Below are 19,329 nucleotides of genomic sequence, written 5' to 3'. Positions count from 1 at the left end.
AGGAAAACACTACGGTCTAAGAGACATCAAGATTAATTTACACATAGAGGAGCAAATAAAAATGACAGCAGGGTCTATTTCCAATAGAGCGGCACACAAAAGTGAAAGGAAGATGTATTTACCAGTAGAGTGGCACATAAAATAATAGCAGGATAGATGGACCAAATCACAGACATTGAACAAATATAAAGATCCAGATCCATTTAATGAGTAATAAACAGTGAACTGATACGCAGACATAAGATTCCAGTATACAGTACATACACTGAGCAGTGTTTATAGCGTTAATGGTGCTATGATACTATGTGCTTCATTTAGGTTTGCACCCAAAGGCCAGCGTGATTATCAGCAGCCTGCGCATGTGTCAAGGTGCCGCTGCAATCTCACTCACAATGAGGATTTCATAGAGAAGTGACTGTTTGGAAGTGTTGACGGAAAGAGGCTGGAGAAACGCAGACATGTCATGGCCATTTTTGGAGCATGTATCTGCCATCAGCTGCAAGATCGCATGTGCAAAAACATGGTGCCTGCGTCACTAGTGCTGTGTACAGTCTGAGCAGTTATAGGTCTATCCTTCACCTCAATGTTCCTCATTTTTGAGTACAAGCTGCACATGTGTATGCAATTGCAAAGGAGTTTGCGATGACTCCAATGGGCATGTCTTTTCAGCAGCTACACTTGCTAACATTAACAGATCCGTAGCCTAGAAAATCACAATTGTGTACAAACATAAATCAGGCCCTATCTACAGTGCCTTGCTAAAGTATTCACCGTCCTTTGCATTTTTCATGTTTTGTTGCCTCACAACCTGGAATTAAAATGGACTATTTGAAGGTTTGCATCATTTCATTCACATAACATTCCTACAACTTTGAAGATATATATATATATATATATATATATATATATATATATATATATATTTTTTTTATTTTTTTTTTTTTATTTGTTACTGTGAAGAAAACAACAAATACGACAAAATAACAGAAAACTTCAGTGTGCATAACTATTCACCCCCCTAAAGTCAGTACTTTGTAGAGCCACCTTTTGCGGCAATTACAGCTGCAAGTCGCTTTGGATAAGTCTCTATGAGCTTTCCACTGGGATTTTTGCCCATTCCTCAAGGCAAAACTGCTCCAGCTCCTTCATGTTGGATGGTTTCCGCTTGTGAACAGCAATCTTCAAGTCTGACCATAGATTCTCAATTAGATTGAGATCTGGCCTTTTACTAGCCCATTCCAACACATTTAAATGTTTCCCCTTAAACCACTCGAGTGTTGCTTTAGCAGTATGCTTCGGGTCATTGTCCTGTTGGAAGGTGAACCTCCGTCCCAGTCTAAAATCACAGGCAGACTGAAACAGGTTTTGCTCAAGAATATCCCTGTATTTAGCACCATCCATCTTTCCCTCGACTCGAAACAGTTTACCAGTCCCTGCTGCTGAAAAACATCCCCACAGCCTGATGCTGCCACCACCACGTTTCACTGTGGGGATGGTGTTCTTGGGGTGATGGGATGTGTTGGGTTTGCGCCAGACATAGCGTTTTCCTTGGTGGCCGAAAAGTGAAATTTTAGTCTCATCTGACCAGAGCACCTTCCTCCATACATTTGGGGAGTCGTCCACATGCCTTTTGGCAAACTTAAAACATGCCTTCTTATTTTTAACACTAAGTAATGGCTTTTTTCTGGCCACTCTTCCATAAAGCCCAGCTCTATGGAGTGTACGGCTTACTGTGGTCACATGTGCAGATACACCAGTCTATGCTGTGGAACTCTGTAGCTCATTCAGGGTTACCTTTGGTCTCTGTGCTGCCCCTCTGATTAATGCCCTCCTTGCCTGGTCTGTGAGTTTCGGTGGCCGCCCTCTCTTGGCAGGTTTGTTGTGGTACCATGTTCTTTCCATTTGAGGATGATGGATTTGATGGTGCTCCAGGGGATCATCAATGATTTGGATATTTTTTTATAACCCAACCCTGACTTGTACTTCTCAACAACTTTGTCCCTGACTTGTTTGGAGAGCTCCTTGGTCTTCATGGTGTGATGCCTCTTGCTTAGTGGTGTTGCAGCCTCTGGGGCCTTTCAGAAAAGGTGTGTTTATACTGAAAGATCATTTGACACTTAGATTGCACACAGGTGGACTTCATTTCACTAATTATGTGACTTCTGAAGGTAATTGGTTGCACCAGAACTTTCGAGGGGCTTCCTAGCAAAGGGCGTGAATACATATGCACATGCCAATTTTCAAATTTTTATTTATAAAAATTATTTTTTATATATATTTTTCGCATTTCACTTCACCAACTTAGATTATTTTGTGCATATTCATCACATAAAATTCAGATAAAAAAAATAAAATTAAATTACAGGATTTATTGTAACAAAATAGGTAAAAAGCCAAGGGGGTGAATACTTTCGCAAGGCACTATATATTGATAAAAAATATAGCTGTGATGTGCGAATTTGCATCATGAAACTTATATACAACGTGTGAATGCGCGCACCCCTGATGTTGATGACAATGTTATGACACTACAGTGATACTAATATGAAAAAATAAGAATTTACTTACCGATAATTCTATTTCTCGGAGTCCGTAGTGGATGCTGGGGTTCCTGAAAGGACCATGGGGAATAGCGGCTCCGCAGGAGACAGGGCACAAAAAGTAAAGCTTTAGGATCAGGTGGTGTGCACTGGCTCCTCCCCCTATGACCCTCCTCCAAGCCTCAGTTAGGTACTGTGCCCGGACGAGCGTACACAATAAGGAAGGATTTATGAATCCCGGGTAAGACTCATACCAACCACACCAATCACACTGTACAACCTGTGATCTGAACCCAGTTAACAGTATGATAACAGCGGAGCCTCTGAAAAGATGGCTCACAACAATAATAACCCGATTTTTGTAACTATGTACAAGTAATGCAGATAATCCGCACTTGGGATGGGCGCCCAGCATCCACTACGGACTCCGAGAAATAGAATTATCGGTAAGTAAATTCTTATTTTCTCTATCGTCCTAGTGGATGCTGGGGTTCCTGAAAGGACCATGGGGATTATACCAAAGCTCCCAAACGGGCGGGAGAGTGCGGATGACTCTGCAGCACCGAATGAGAGAACTCCAGGTCCTCCTTAGCCAGGGTATCAAATTTGTAGGATTTTACAAACGTGTTTGCCCCTGACTAAATAGCCGCTCGGCAAAGTTTTAAAGCCGAGACCCCTCGGGCAGCCGCCCAAGATGAGCCCACCTTCCTTGTGGAATGGGCATTTACATATTTTGGCTGTGGCAGGCCTGCCACAGAATGTGCAAGCTGAATTGTATTACACATCCAACTAGCAAAAGTCTGCTTAAAAGCAAGAGCACCCAGTTTGTTGGGTGCATACAGGATAACAGCAAGTCAGTTTTCCTGACTCCAGCCGTCCTGGAACCTATATTTTCAGGGCCCTGACCACATCTAGCAACTTGGAGTCCTCCAAGTCCCTAGTAGGCGCAAGACACCACAATAAGCTGGTTCAGGTGAAACACTGACACCACCTTAGGGAGAGAACTGGGGACGAGTCCGCAGCTCTGCCCTGTCCGAATGGACAAACAGATATGGGCTTTTTTGAGAAAAAAACCACCAATTTGACACTCGCCTGGTCCAGGCCAGGTCCAAGAGCATGTTCACTTTTCATGTGAGATGCTTCAAATCCACAGATTTGACTGGTTTTAAACCAATGTGTTTTGAGGAATCCCAGAACTACGTTGAGATCCCACAGTGCCACTGGAGGCACAAAAGGGGGTTGTATATGCAATACTCCCTTGACAAACTTCTGGACTTCAGGAACTGAAGCCAATTCTTTCTGGAAGAAAAATCGACAGGGCCGAAATTTGAACCTTAATGGACCCCAATTTGAGGCCCATAGACACTCCTGTTTGCAAGAAATGCAGGAATCGACCGAGTTGAAATTTCTTCGTGGGGCCTTCCTGGCCTCACACCACGCAACATATTTTCGCCACATGTGGTGATAATGTTGTGCGGTCACCTCCTTTCTGGCTTTGACCAGGGTAGGAATGACCTCTTCCTGAATGCCTTTTCCCTTAGGATCCGGCGTTCCACCGCCATGCCGTCAAACGCAGCTGCGGTAAGTCTTGGAACAGACATGGTACTTGCTGAAACAAGTCCCTTCTTAGCGGCAGAGGCCATAAGTCCTCTGTGAGCATCTCTTGAAGTTCCGGGTACCAAGTCCTTCTTGGCCAATCCGGAGCCATGAGTATAGTTCTTACTCCTCTACGTCTTATAATTCTCAGTACCTTAGGTATGAAAAGCAGAGGATGGAACACATACACCGACTGGTACACCCACGGTGTTACCAGAACGTCCACAGCTATTGCCTGAGGGTCTCTTAACCTGGCGCAATACCTGTCCCGTTTTTTGTTCAGACGGGACGCCATCATGTCCACCTTTGGTAATTCCCAACGGTTTACAATTATGTGGAAAACTTCCCCATGAAGTTCCCACTCTGCCGGGTGGAGGTCGTGCCTACTGAGGAAGTCTGCTTCCCAGTTTCCATTCCCGGAATGAAACACTGCTGACAGTGCTATCACATGATTTTCCGCCCAGCGAAAAGTCCTTGCAGTTTTTGCCACTGCCCTCCTGCTTCTTGTGCCGCCCTGTCTATTTACGTGGGCGACTGCCGTGATGTTTTATCCCACTGGATCAATACCGGCTGACCTTGAAGCAGAGGTCTTGCTAAGCTTAGAGCATTATAAATTTACCCTTAGCTATATTTATGTGGAGAAAAATCTCCAGACTTGATCACACTCCCTGGAAATTTTTTCCTTGTGTGACTGCTCCCCAGCCTCTCGGGCTGGCCTCCGTGGTCACCAACATCCAAAACTGAATGCCGAATCTGCGGCCCTCTAGAAGATGAGCACTCTGTAACCACCACAGGAGAGACACCCTTGTCCTTGGATATAGGGTTATCCGCTGATGCATCTGAAGATGCGATCCGGACCATTTGTCCAGCAGATCCCACTGAAAAGTTCTTGCATGAAATCTGCCGACTGGAATTGCTTCGAAGGAAGTCACCATTTTTTTACCATGGCCCTTGTGCAATGATGCACTGATTTTAGGAGGTTCCTGACTAGGTCGGATAACTCCCTGGCTTTCTCTTCCGGGAGAAACACCTTTTTCTGGACTGTGTCCAGAATCATCCCTAAGCACAGGAGACTTGTTGTCGGGATCAGCTGCGATTTTGGAATATTTAGAATCCACCCCTGCTGTTGTAACAGTATCCTAGATAGTGCTACTCCGACCTCCAACTGTTCCCTGGACTTTGCCCTTATCAGGAGATCGTCCAAGTAAGGGATAATTAAGACGCCTTTTCTTCGAAGAAGAACCATCATTTCGGCCATTACCTTGGTAAAGACCCGGGGTGCCGTAGACAATCCAAACGGCAGCGTCTGAAACTGATAGTGACAGTTCTGTACCACGAACCTGAGGTACCCTTAGTGATAAGGGCAAATTTGGGACATGGATCCCGGTTCGTTATCACTGCTCTGAGTGACTCCATCTTGATTTGAACCTTTGTAAGTGTTCAAATTTTTTTAGATTTAGAATAAGTCTCACCTAGCCTTCTGGCTTCAGTACCACAATATAGTGTGGAATAATACCCCTTTTCTTGTTGTAGAAGGGGTAATTTAATTATCACCTGCTGGGAATACAGCTCGTGAATTTTTTCCCATACTGCCTCCTTGTCGGAGGGAGACCTTGGTAAAGCAGACTTCAGGAGCCTGCGCAGGGGAAACGTCTCGACATTCCAAACTGTACCCCTGGGATACTACTTGTAGGATCCAGGGGTCCTGTACGGTCTCAGCGTCATGCTGAGAGCTTGTCAGAAGCGGTGGAACGCTTCTGTTCCTGGGAATGGGCTGCCTGCTGCAGTCTTCTTCCCTTTCCTCTATCCCTGGGCAGATATGACTCTTATAGGGACGAAAGGACTGAAGCTGAAAAGACGGTGTCTTTTTCTGCAGAGATGTGACTTAGGGTAAAAACGGTGGATTTTCCAGCAGTTGCCGTGGCCACCAGGTCCGATGGACCGACCCCAAATAACTCCTTTTCCTTTATACGGCAATACACCTTTGTGCCGTTTGGAATCTGCATCACCTGACCACTGTCGTGTCCATAAACATCTTCTGGCAGATATGGACATCACACTTACTCTTGATGCCAGAGTGCAAATATCCCTCTGTGCATCTCGCATATATAGAAATACATCCTTTAAATGCTCTATAGTCAATAAAATACTGTCCCTGTCAAGGGTATCAATATTTTTAGTCAGGGAATCCGACCAAGCCACCCCAGCTCTGCACATCCAGGCTGAGGCGATCGCTGGTCGCAGTATAACACCAGTATGTGTGTATATACTTTTTATGATATTTTTCCAGCCTCCTGTCAGCTGGCTCCTTGAGGACGGCCCTATCTATAGACGGTACCGCCACTTGTTCTGATAAGCGTGTGAGCGCCTTATCCACCCTAAGGGGTGTTTCCCAACGCGCCCTAACTTCTGGCGGGAAAGGGTATACCGCCCATATTTTCTATCGGGGGGAACCCACGCATCATCACACACTTCATTTAATTTATCTGATTCAGGAAAAACTACGGTAGTTTTTTCACATCCCACATAATACCCTCTTTTGTGGTACTTGTAGTATCAGAAATATGTAACACCTCCTTCATTGCCCTTAACGTGTGGCCCTAATAAGGAATACGTTTGTTTATTCACCGTCGACACTGGATTCAGTGTCCCTGTCTGTGTCTGTGTCGACCGACTAAAGTAAACGGGCGTTTTAAAAACCCCTGACGGTGTTTTTGAGACGTCTGGACCGGTACTAATTGTTTGTCGGCCGTCTCATGTCGTCAACCGACCTTGGCGCGTGTTGACATTATCACGCAATTCCCTAAATAAGCCATCCATTCCGGTGTCGACTCCCTAGAGAGTGACATCACCATTACAGGCAATTGCTCCGCCTCCTCACCAACATCGTCCTCATACATGTCGACACACACGTACCGACACACAGCACACACACAGGGAATGCTCTGATAGAGGACAGGACCTACTAGCCCTTTGGAGAGACAGAGGGAGAGTTTGCCAGCACACACCAAAAACGCTATAATTATATAGGGACAACCTTATATAAGTGTTTTCCCTTATAGCATCTTTTTTATATATTTCTAACGCCAAATTAGTGCCCCCCCTCTCTGTTTTAACCCTGTTTCTGTAGTGCAGTGCAGGGGAGAGCCTGGGAGCCTTCCCTCCAGCCTTTCTGTGAGGGAAAATGGCGCTGTGTGCTGAGGAGATAGGCCCCGCCCCTTTTTCGGCGGCCTCGTCTCCCGCTCTTAACGGATTCTGGCAGGGGTTAAATATCTCCATATAGCCCCCGGAGGCTATATGTGAGGTATTTTTAGCCAAAAAAGGTTTTCATTTGCCTCCCAGGGCGCCCCCCTCCCAGCGCCCTGCACCCTCAGTGACTGCCGTGTGAAGTGTGCTGAGAGGAAAATGGCGCACAGCTGCAGTGCTGTGCGCTACCTTAAGAAGACTGAGGAGTCTTCTGCCGCCGATTCTGGACCTCTTCTCGTTTCAGCATCTGCAAGGGGGCCGGCGGCGAGGCTCCGGTGACCATCCAGGCTGTACCTGTGATCGTCCCTCTGGAGCTAATGTCCAGTAGCCAAGAAGCCAATCCATCCTGCACGCAGGTGAGTTCACTTCTTCTCCCCTAAGTCCCTCGTTGCAGTGATCCTGTTGCCAGCAGGACTCACTGTAAAATAAAAAACCTAAGCTAAACTTTTCTAAGCAGCTCTTTAGGAGAGCCACCTAGATTGCACCCTTCTCGGCCGGGCACAAAAATCTAACTGAGGCTTGGAGGAGGGTCATAGGGGGAGGAGCCAGTGCACACCACCTGATCCTAAAGCTTTACTTTTTGTGCCCTGTCTCCTGCGGAGCCGCTATTCCCCATGGTCCTTTCAGGAACCCCAGCATCCACTAGGACGATAGAGAAATAAGATTTTACTTACCGATAAATCTATTTCTCATAGTCCGTAGTGGATGCTGGGGACTCCGTCAGGACCATGGGGATTAGCGGCTCCGCAGGAGACAGGGCACAAAAAGTAAGCTTTTAGGATCACATGGTGTGTACTGGCTCCTCCCCCCATGACCCTCCTCCAAGCCTCAGTTAGGTACTGTGCCCGGACGAGCGTACACAATAAGGAAGGATCTTGAATCCCGGGTAAGACTCATACCAGCCACACCAATCACACCGTACAACCTGTGATTTGAACCCAGTTAACAGTATGATAACAACGAAGGAGCCTCTGAAAAGATGGCCCACAACAATAATAACCCGATTATTGTAACAATAATTATGTACAAGTAATGCAGACAATCCGCACTTGGGATGGGCGCCCAGCATCCACTACGGACTATGAGAAATAGATTTATCGGTAAGTAAAATCTTATTTTCTCTAACGTCCTAGTGGATGCTGGGGACTCCGTCAGGACCATGGGGATTATACCAAAGCTCCCAAACGGGCGGGAGAGTGCGGATGACTCTGCAGCACCGAATGAGAGAACTCCAGGTCCTCCTCAGCCAGGATATCAAATTTGTAGAATTTTACAAACGTGTTCCCGCCTGACCACGTAGCTGCTCGGCAAAGTTGTAAAGCCGAGACCCCTCGGGCAGCCGCCCAAGATGAGCCCACCTTCCTTGTGGAATGGGCATTTACAGATTTTGGCTGTGGCCGGCCTGCCACAGAATGTGCAAGTTGAATTGTACTACAAATCCAACGAGCAATAGTCTGCTTAGAAGCAGGAGCACCCAGCTTTTTGGGTGCATACAATATAAACAGCAAGTCAGACTTTCTGACTCCAGCCGTCCTGGAATTATATATATATATATATATATTTTCAGGGCCCTGACAACGTCTAGCAACTTGGAGTCCTCCAAGTCCCTAGTAGCCGCAGGCACCACAATAGGTTGTTTCAGGTGAAACGCTGACACCACCTTAGGAAGAAACTGGGGACGAGTCCCAGTTCTGCCCCGTCCGAATGGAAAATCAAATATGGGCTTTTGTAAGACAAAGCCGCCAATTCTGACAATCGCCTGGCCGAGGCCAGGGCCAACAGCATGGTCACTTTCCATGTGAGATATTTCAAATCCACAGATTTGAGCGGTTCAAACCAATATGATTTGAGGAATCCCAACACTACTTTGAGATCCCACGGTGCCACTGGAGGCACAAAAGGGGCTGTATATGCAATACTCCCTTGACAAATGTCTGGACTTCAGGAACTGAAGCCAATTCTTTCTGGAAGAAAATCTAAAGGGCCGAAACTTGAACCTTAATGGACCCCAATTTGAGGCTCATAGACACTCCTGTTTTCAGGAAGTGCAGAAATCGACCTAATTGAAATTTCTTCGTGGGGCCTTCCTGGCCTCACCCACGCAACATATTTTCACCACATGTGGTGATAACGTTGTGCGGTCACCTCCTTCCTGGCTTTGACCAGGGTAGGTATGACCTCTTCCGGAATGCCTTTTCCCTTAGAATCCGGCGTTCAACCGCCATGCCGTCAAACGCAGCCGCGGTAAGTCTTGGAACAGACATGGTACTTGCTGAAGCAAGTCCCTTCTTAGCTCCTGAGGCCATTAGTCCTCTGTGAGCATCTCTTGAAGTTCCGGGTACCAAGTCCCTCTTGGCCAATCCGGAGCCACGAGTATAGTTCTTACTCCTCTACGTCTTATAATTCTCAATACCTTGGTTATGAGAAGCAGAGGAGGGAACACATACACCGACTGTTACACCCACGGTGTTACCAGGACATCCACAGCTATCGCCTGAAGGTCTCGTGACCTGGCGCAATACCTGTCCCGTTTTTTGTTCGGGCGGGACGCCATCATGTCCACCTTTGGTCTTTCCCAACGGTTCACAATCACGCGGAAAACTTCCCTATGAAGTTCCCACTCTCCCGGGTGGAGGTCGTGCCTGCTGAGGAAGTCTGCTTCCCAGTCGTCCACTCCCGGAATGAACACTGCTGACAGTGCTATCACATGATTTTCCGCCTAGCGAAAAATCCTTGCAGTTTTGCCACTGCCCTCCTGCTTCTTGTGCCGCCCTTTCTGTTTACGTGGGCGACTGCCGTGATGTTATCCCACTGGATCAATACCGGCTGACCTTGAAGCAGAGGTCTTGCTAAGTTTAGAGCATTATAAATTTGCTCTTAGCTCCAGTATATTTATGTGGAGAGAATTCTCCAGACTTGATCACACTCCCTGGAAATTTTTTCCCTGTGTGACTGCTCCCCAGCCTCTCAGGCTGGCCTCCGTGGTCACCAGCATCCAATCCTGAATGCCGAATCTACGGCCCTCTAGAAGATGAGCACTCTGTAATCACCACAGGAGAGACACCCTTGTCCTTGGATATAGGGTTATCCGCTGATGCATCTGAAGATGCGATCCGGACCATTTGTCCAGCAGATCCCACTGAAGAGTTCTTGCGTGAAATCTGCCGAATGGAATCGCTTCGTAATAAGCCACCATTTTTACCAGGACTCTTGTGCAATGATGCACTGACACTTTTCCTGGTTTTAGGAGGATCCCGATTAGCTCGGATAACTCCCTGGCTTTCTCCTCTGGGAGAAACACCTTTTTCTGGACTGTGTCCAGAATCATCCCTAGGACCAGCAGACGTGTCGTCGGAACAACTGCGGTTTTGGAATATTTAGAATCCACCCGTGTTGTCGTAGAACTACTTGAGATAGTGCTACTCCGACCTCCAACTGTTCTCTGGACCTTGTTCTTATCAGGAGGTCGTCCATTTTCTTTGAAGACGAATCCTCATTTCGGTCATTACCTTGGTAAGGACCCGGGGTGCCTTGGACAATCCAACGGCATCGTCTGAAACTGATAGTGACAGTTCTGTACCACGAACCTGAGATACCCTTGGTGAGAAAGGCAAATTTTGGGACATGGAGGTAAGCATCCCTGATGTCCCGGGACACCATATAGTCCCCTTCTTCCCGGTTCGCTATCACTGCTCTGAGTGACTCCATCTGGATTTGAACCTTTGTAAGTGTTCAAATATTTCAGATTTAGAATAGGTCTCACCTAGCCTTCTGGCTTCAGTACCACAATATAGTGTGGAATAATACCCCTTTCCCTGTTGTAGGAGGGGTAATTTTATTATCACCTGCTGGGAATACAGCTTGTGAATTTTTTCAATACTGCCTCCCTGTCGGAGGGAGACATTGGTACAGCAGACTACAGGAACCTGCGAGGGGGAAACGTCTCGACATTCCAATCTGTACCCCTTGGATACTACTTGTAGGATCCAGGGGTCCTGTACGGTCCTAGCGTCATGCTGAGAACTTGGTAGAAGCGGTGGAGGGCTTCTGTTCCTGGGAATGGGCTGCCTGCTGCAGTCTTCTTCCCTTTCCTCTATCCCTGGGCAGATATGACTCTTATAGGGACGAAAGGACTGAGGCTGAAAAGACGGTGTCTTTTTCTGCAGAGATGTGACTTAGGGTAAAAAACGGTGGATTTTCCAGCAGTTGCCGTGGCCACCAGGTCCCATGGACCGACCCCAAATAACTCCTCCCCTTTATACGGCAATACATCTTTGTGCCGTTTGGAATCTGCATCACCTGACCACGGTCGTGTCCATAAACATCTTCTTGCAGATATGGACATCGCATTTACTCTTGATGCCAGAGTGCAAATATCCCTCTGCGCATCTCGCATATATAGAAATGCATCCTTTAAATGCTCTATAGTCAATAAAATACTGTCCCTGTCAAGGGTATCAATATTTTTAGTCAGGGAATCCGACCAAGCCACCTCAGCTCTGCACATCCAGGCTGAGGCGATCGCTGGTCGCAGTATAACACCAGCATGTGTGTGTATACTTTTTAGGATATTTTCCAGCCTCCTATCAGCTGGCTCCTTAAGTACGGCCCTATCTGTAGATGGTACCGCCACTTGTTCTGATAAGCATGTGAGCGCCTTATCCACCCTAAGGGGTGTTTCCCAACGCGCCCTAACTTCTGGCGGGAAAGGGTATACCGCCAATAATTTTCTATCGGGGGAAACCCACGCATCATCACACACTTCATTTAATTTATCTGATTCAGGAAAAACTACAGGTAGTTTTTTCACATCCCACATAATACCCTTTTTTGTGGTACTTGTAGTATCAGAAATATGTAACACCTCCTTCATTGCCCTTAACGTGTGGCCCTAAAGGAAAATACGTTTGTTTCTTCACCGTCGACACTGAAATCAGTGTCCGTGTCTGGGTCGACCGACTGAGGTAAATGGGCGTTTTACAGCCCCTGACGGTGTTTGAGACGCCTGGACAGGTACTAATTTGATCGCCGGCCGTCTCATGTCGTCAACCGGCTTGCAGCGTGTTGACATTATCACGTAATTCCATAAATAAGCCATCCATTCCGGTGTCGACTCCCTAGAGAGTGACATCACCATTACAGGCAATTTGCTCCGCCTCCTCACCAACATTTTCCTCATACATGTCGACACACACGTACCGACATACAGCACACACATAGGGAATGCTCTGATAGAGGACAGGACCCACTAGCCCTTTGGGGAGACAGAGGGAGAGTTTGCCAGCACACATCAAAACGCTATAATTATACAGGGACAACCTTTATATAAGTGTTCCTCCCTTATAGCATTTAATATATATTCATATCGCCAAATCAGTGCCCCCCCTCTCTGTTTTAACCCTGTTTCTGTAGTGCAGTGCAGGGGAGAGCATGGGAGCCTTCCCACCAGCATTTCTGCGAGGGAAAATGGCGCTGTGTGCTGAGGAGAATAGGCCCCGCCCCCTTTTCGGCGGGCTTCTTCTCCGGAGTTTGTGATATCTGGCAGGGGTTAAATACATCCATATAGCCTCAAGGGCTATATGTGATGTATTTTTCGCCATACAGGTATTATACATTGCTGCCCAGGGCGCCCCCCCCCGCGCCCTGCACCCTCCGTGACCGCTGTGTGAAGTGTGCTGACAACAATGGCGCACAGCTGCAGTGCTGTGCGCTACCTGATGAAGACTGAAAGTCTTCTGCCGCCTGGTTCCGGACCTCTTCAATCTTCAGCATCTGCAAGGGGGGTCGGCGGCGCGGCTCCGGGACGAACCCCAGGGCGAGACCTGTGTTCCGACTCCCTCTGGAGCTAATGGTGTCCAGTAGCCTAAGAAGCCAATCCATCCTGCACGCAGGTGAGTTCACTTCTCTCCCCTAAGTCCCTCGTAGCAGTGAGCCTGTTGCCAGCAGGACTCACTGAAAATAAAGAACCTAAAAACTTTTTCTAAGCAACTCTTTAAGAGAGCCACCTAGATTGCACCCTGCTCGGACGGGCACAAAAACCTAACTGAGGCTTGGAGGAGGGTCATGGGGGGAGGAGCCAGTACACACCATGTGATCCTAAAAGCTTACTTTTTGTGCCCTGTCTCCTGCGGAGCCGCTAATCCCCATGGTCCTGACGGAGTCCCCAGCATCCACTAGGACGTTAGAGAAAGTAGTGTTGGTTTCAATGCCGTAGTGACAATAAGGGAGCTATCCAATTAGCCGTGGGGTGTACACTGTCAGATAAAATGACTTTCAGACAATTTATCTGACAAGCTGAAACCATCAGAGATGGTAGCCAAACACGGAGATATTTCAGCATGTCTGACAGATATAATTAGTTGTCAGTCACAAGAATATACCGTACAATTATCTGAGCGATCAGTCAAATCGGCCAGATAACTATAAAGTGAGTAGTTCCCAAACACGGCCCTCAGAGCACCCCAACAGTCCATGCTTGGGCACAGATGACTTAATTAGTACCTCAGTTACAGTAGCTTGATTACACCATTTCTGCACTAGCAGGGATATCCCTAAAACCTGTATTGTTGGGTGCCTTGTGTACAATGTTTGAAAAACACTTGTATCATGTAAGCCCTGCATAAAGGACGGATTCAATTCAGAGGGACATTTGGCTGTGCACATATACAGTACCCTGAACATTAATAATTTTCCTTTGCTCCTGTATGTACAATGAAAAACTAGTGAAGTTATTGGCTGTGATGTGCTGCGCCGGAATTGGCCATCGCAACTTGCATCTACCACAAAAAGTTATATTATTACTGATTTGTACTATTGTGCTGGTCCAAATGTTGTTCTGAAACTACAAGTGATTATTACTGAGAAACAGTGCCTAGGTGTCGCTGACAAAGGGTATTCATTTTGTTAGCAAACCATAAATGCACACTAATGGGCAAAACCATATGCACTGCAGGGGGGGGGGGGGGGCAGATATAACATGTGCAGAGAGATTTAGATTTGGGTGGGTTACATTGTTTCTGTGCAGGGTAAATACTGGCTGCTTCAATTTTACACTGCAACTAAAGGTGAGATAAAAAAACAAAATACTGCTAAAAGCGCCTCCAAAAATAAAAACTATAAGTGAATTAATAAAGAATCTCCTGAGAAACTGCGCCGCCGTACACAATATGTGGACGTGGTAAGGAGAAGAATTTAAAGCAAAAAACGGCTGCGCTGTATATCAGGAGAAGATAAAGAGATGGGAGCCGGCATAAACAATGTAAATTTATTAACCATATAAAAGATTAAAAGATAACTAATTGTGAATAAACATCCATATATTATGTAAACACACCTTATTGGTCTCTAAAAAGAGGTCTCTCTTTCAACATAGAGGGACAGTAGCTGGAATAAGTTCCTTTGGTGAATGTCCACAGTCACTGAATGCTGATAATAAGGATAGTGGCTGGTAATGGTAAATGATTGCAGCCGTCCCGGAATTTCAAATGATCAGTCTCACCACGCTCAGTAAATAGATTGATGTTTACCTCTCTTTGTGGGCTGGTATTGGACCGAGCGTCCTCGGCCAAAGTCCTGCGATGCCCATAGGCGCTAGGCAGCGGGAGGAGGGTGGAATAAAGGAGCCGTCTGTAGAGATGTCTGGCCGGGAACGGCGTGAGGCACAGCCGTTGTCAGCAGCAGTGAGCAAGTCGGATGAGGATCAAAGCGGATCAGTGCATGTGGTCACGCGTTTCGTCACGCTCCACGTGACTTTGTCAAAGGTAGTTGACCTTTGACAAAGTCACGTGGAGCGTGACGAAACGCGTTAGGATCCTACCTCCAACACACCTGCTCAGGTCTCCATACGTGACCACATGCACTGATCCGCTTTGATCCTCATCCGACTTGCTCACTGCTGCTGACAACGGCTGTGCCTCACGCCGTTCCCGGCCAGACATCTCTACCGACGGCTCCTTTATTCCACCCTCCTCCCGCTGCCTAGCGCCTGTGGGCATCGCAGGACTTTGGCCGAGGACGCTCAGTCCAATACCAGCCCACAAAGAGAGGTAAACATCAATCTATTTACTGAGCGTGGTGAGACTGATCATTTGAAATTCCGGGACGGCTGCAATCATTTACCATTACCAGCCACTATCCTTATTATCAGCATTCAGTGACTGTGGACATCACCAAAGGAACTTATTCCAGCTACTGTCCCTCTATGTTGAAAGAGAGACCTCTTTTTAGAGACCAATAAGGTGTGTTTACATAATATATGGATGTTTATTCACAATTAGTTATCTTTTAATCTTTTATATGGTTAATAAATTTACATTGCTTATGCCGGCTCCCATCTCTTTATCTTCTCCTGATATACAGCGCAGCCGTTTTTTGCTTTAAAGGTGAGATAAATCTGTAAGATTTTGACTATATAGTCAAAATCTTAAGGAAAGTTAGTGCAAATCTCAAGGTGCATACACACGGTGAGATTTGGGCTAACCCCGATTCTCACTATGCGACAGGGGCTAGGACGGCATCGCAAGCACACAATGGGGTCGATTCAATTTGGCAACAGTTGAATAGCGCCGGGAATTAGCTCCAGATGCTATTCAATTAAGCTCCAGTTAAGTCGGCGATGGCCCGTTCTCGCAGACTTAACAGGTAGTTTTGTCGGGAGAATGGGCATTCCCCGACTTAACTACCCGCGGCGATGCTGATTCCCGACAGAATCAGTCTTGCGCCGGCCGCGCAGCTGCACTTTTGTCGGGTTTCTTCTCTCATCCCCCAGGGATGAAAGAAGAATTCCCGACAATTGAGGGTCAGTCGTCGCTGAATTGAATAGCGCCGGGAGTTTCAACTGTTGCCGAATTGAATCGACCCCAAAGACTGTGCTTGCGATACTATGTGCGATTTTGGATAAGTGTCAATTTTGACTATCTTTTCTACAAGATAGTCAAAACTGACTTGCCTGCACAGTCTATCTAGGCTTGCGATGCCGACCGCGCATCAGCATCGCAAGGTGACTTTCACCTTGTGATCTGCACTAACTTTTCTTACGATTTTGACTATATAGTCAAAATCTTAAGAAAATATCTCACCGTGTGTACACACCAATATATTAGGCAGCTTGAGATAACGATTCGATCCCGGTGCGCACTCCCATGGGGTCGGTATCGCAAGGCTAGATATTCTCTGACAGCAAAACTGTGTCAGGTCATGCTGGGATATGTAGTTTCACAACAGCTGGAGGGCCGCAGTTTGGACATGCCTGATCTAGTACAAAGTATAGTCAAAATTGGCACTTAAGGGCCCCATACACTAGAACGATTTTGCTAAATTTCAGCTCGATTTGGTCACTCGGGAGTATATATTGGGTGAAATTGTGCATTTTTAGCTGTGTATCCGACCCGATCCGATGCGCGGCCCCGTGAGCGTCGGGTCAACTCCTCCAGGTTGTTGGTGCTGCACTCGTTATTTGTCGTGATCAAGTGGAATTGTATGGAATCGAACAGTGGTTTATGTGCTCACGATACATAGCTTGTGATCTATAGTAGGAAGTTTGAAGCACCCTAATCCAGCCCATCAGATGCATCGGATAGTACCTGTGAATGCATGCTATACATCCCATGTGATATGTAGGCGCTTGACATATCCTATGTGATGTATAGCATGCTCCAAAAAGTCACATTGTACCAAATCGTTTGGAATCGTATGTAAACGCTCCCGGGAGAATTCAAGGGAAAATCGTCCTGACTTCAGCCTTTAGACATATCGTTCTAGTGTATGTGGCCCCTTCAGTCAAAATCGTACATCGACAAAATCTCAAGAACAGATAGTCAAAATCTGTGCCATCTGGGCGAGTTCAAGGGAAATCGCATAGTCAAAATCGGGCATAGCAAGGATCTCACCGTGTTTGCACCTTTAGATTTCACTTGATCACATCCCACCCAAATCTAAATTTCTCTGCACACGCTACATCTGCCCCACCTGCAGTGCAACATAGTTTTACCCATTGATGTGCCTTTTTGGTTTGCTAACAAACCTGAATAAGGCCCAATGTTATTGCAACATGAAGTGATACTTTTACAGAGATCAACTGTTACTGTGTTTGCAACATTTGCGATTACAACATTAGAAGTGATGTTATTACTAGATTTACTGTGTTGCTGTACCGTTGTCGCACTAGAGGGCAATCCAGTTAGGTGCAAATTTCTCGCATCCCAAGTTAGCACGGCAACAGCCACACTTTACATCAGGCTGAACTCGCTCAAAACTGCTCACGGCCCCATAGTGTTGCAAATATGTTTGTGAAAATTTGGCCCGCAAAGGGTGCGAGATGTGGTGTTGTTGCCGGCACTGAAACACTGCAGCTATGGCAACTCGCACTGGATTGACCCCATAGAAGTGACACCATTACTGAGAGCTAACGTCATTGTGGTGATGACATGCTGTAGTGACACTATGGGAACTATTTATTAATGAATACTTGTGGGGCACCCCCAAATATTAAGTATCCTCTAGATGAATCTTTGTGGGACCACAGCACATACTGGAAATATCTGCTGCGATCCCCAGTTTTGATACCAAAAGCAGCCCCACAGGTTTCTATGTGGGCTGCTTAATAGTAGAATTTATCAAGCTCTGGAATGCAAAGCATTACGGATGTTGGCGCGGGTAGAGTGTTCACTTGCACAAGTGTCGTCAGCAGAACCGCGCTGGGGTCCCAAAAAAGAAATTAGGGGTTCAGTATTGTAGACTCTGCCCTTGCGGGGTTTTTTTTTTTTAAATTCACCAAGGAGATGCTTAATTTCTTATTGTCGCAATAAGCAATGATGAGATTATTACTAAACTATAGGGTTACTGTGGTAGTGGTACTAGAATATACTGAGTTGCAGTGTTATTGTGACAACATACTGTAGTAGTTCCACTATAAATTATATTAGTGTAATGGTGGCAATAGTGTAGTTTCACATTCTGATTTCTGAGTTAGTGTGTTATTGTGGTGGTGACACTGAGATGATGATGTGTTGGTGACAATGTTGCAGTCACACTACAGATGATAGGATTACCGAGTTGTACTGTTATTGTGGTAGTGACACTAGGAGATAGTGTTACTGTGGTGTGTTGGTGATACTGGTGCCCCTGTGCTAGTGAGCAGTGCTCCCAGTGACGGAACAGAGCGGCACATACACAGGATCAGAGAGAGAGAGAGAGCCCACTGTCCGCCTCCATCTGTCACTTCTGCAACCTGACTCTGACGCATCACCACATACTGGCGGGTGTCGCTCCCCTGCCCCCCATCTCTGCTGTAGCTACCCCGGGTCTCCCCTGCTGTGCTGGCCGCACGGCCTCCCCTCCCTGCCTACCTGTTTCTCTCCTCCTGCCGCCGCTGCTCTCACTCAGCCGCCATGTTGCGTACGCTCCACCTTCCCACGTCACATCGCGCGACCCGCCCATTGGCTGCCCTGTTGCGCACGTGATCGTCGCGTCACTCTCCGACCTCAGTCCGCCGCGCGGTGCGGGGCGAGGGCAGACATGGAACGTCACACATTCCGTGCGGATCCTGTCACTGTGTGTACACGGCGTGCCCAGTGGTGCGAGGCGGCGGCAGTGTGCATTGTGGATATGGTGGTGGTAGCGTCTAGATTCTCTTCGCGCTAAGGACCTTTCCCATAACCCCCTGGGTCCATGGTTGGTTCTATATCAAGGTCCCTTAGCCCACTTGATTCTAGCATCTACCCTGGGTCCATGTCACAATCTATTTGGAATAGTAAAGTGTGGCGAGCGGAGCGGAGCGAGACACCGAGCCCGATGCGTGGCGAGCGGAGCGAGACACCTAGCCCGATGCGTGGCGAGCGTCCAATGCTGCATAGAGAAATAAATTTGTCCCAAACGATTGGAGAACGAAGGAGACATTTAGATGCTGTAAGGACGGAAGTGCTCTCCTGCCCTCTCGTTTTGTCACGTC

At 47.0% G+C, this 19,329-nt stretch overlaps 1 protein-coding gene across 1 annotated transcript in view; it reads right to left on the bottom strand.

The window, feature by feature from the left end:
- The window catches only part of MFSD14A (major facilitator superfamily domain containing 14A), a 90,965-nt gene extending 71,946 nt beyond the window's left edge, over positions 1-19,019 (bottom strand). The window contains exon 1 of the mRNA XM_063940065.1: positions 18,728-19,019. Within this exon, the coding sequence (XP_063796135.1) occupies positions 18,728-18,818 (91 nt within the window). The 5' untranslated portion in view covers positions 18,819-19,019. The remainder of the gene's footprint in view (positions 1-18,727) is intronic.
- Positions 19,020-19,329: the final 310 nt, after the last annotated feature.

The sequence above is a fragment of the Pseudophryne corroboree genome, chromosome 9 (genome assembly GCF_028390025.1).
Source record: "Pseudophryne corroboree isolate aPseCor3 chromosome 9, aPseCor3.hap2, whole genome shotgun sequence".
In the NCBI taxonomy this organism is placed as follows: Eukaryota; Metazoa; Chordata; class Amphibia; order Anura; family Myobatrachidae; genus Pseudophryne; species Pseudophryne corroboree.
The sequence above is the reverse complement of the archived record's forward strand: the minus strand, read 5'-3'. Positions and strand labels throughout refer to the sequence as shown.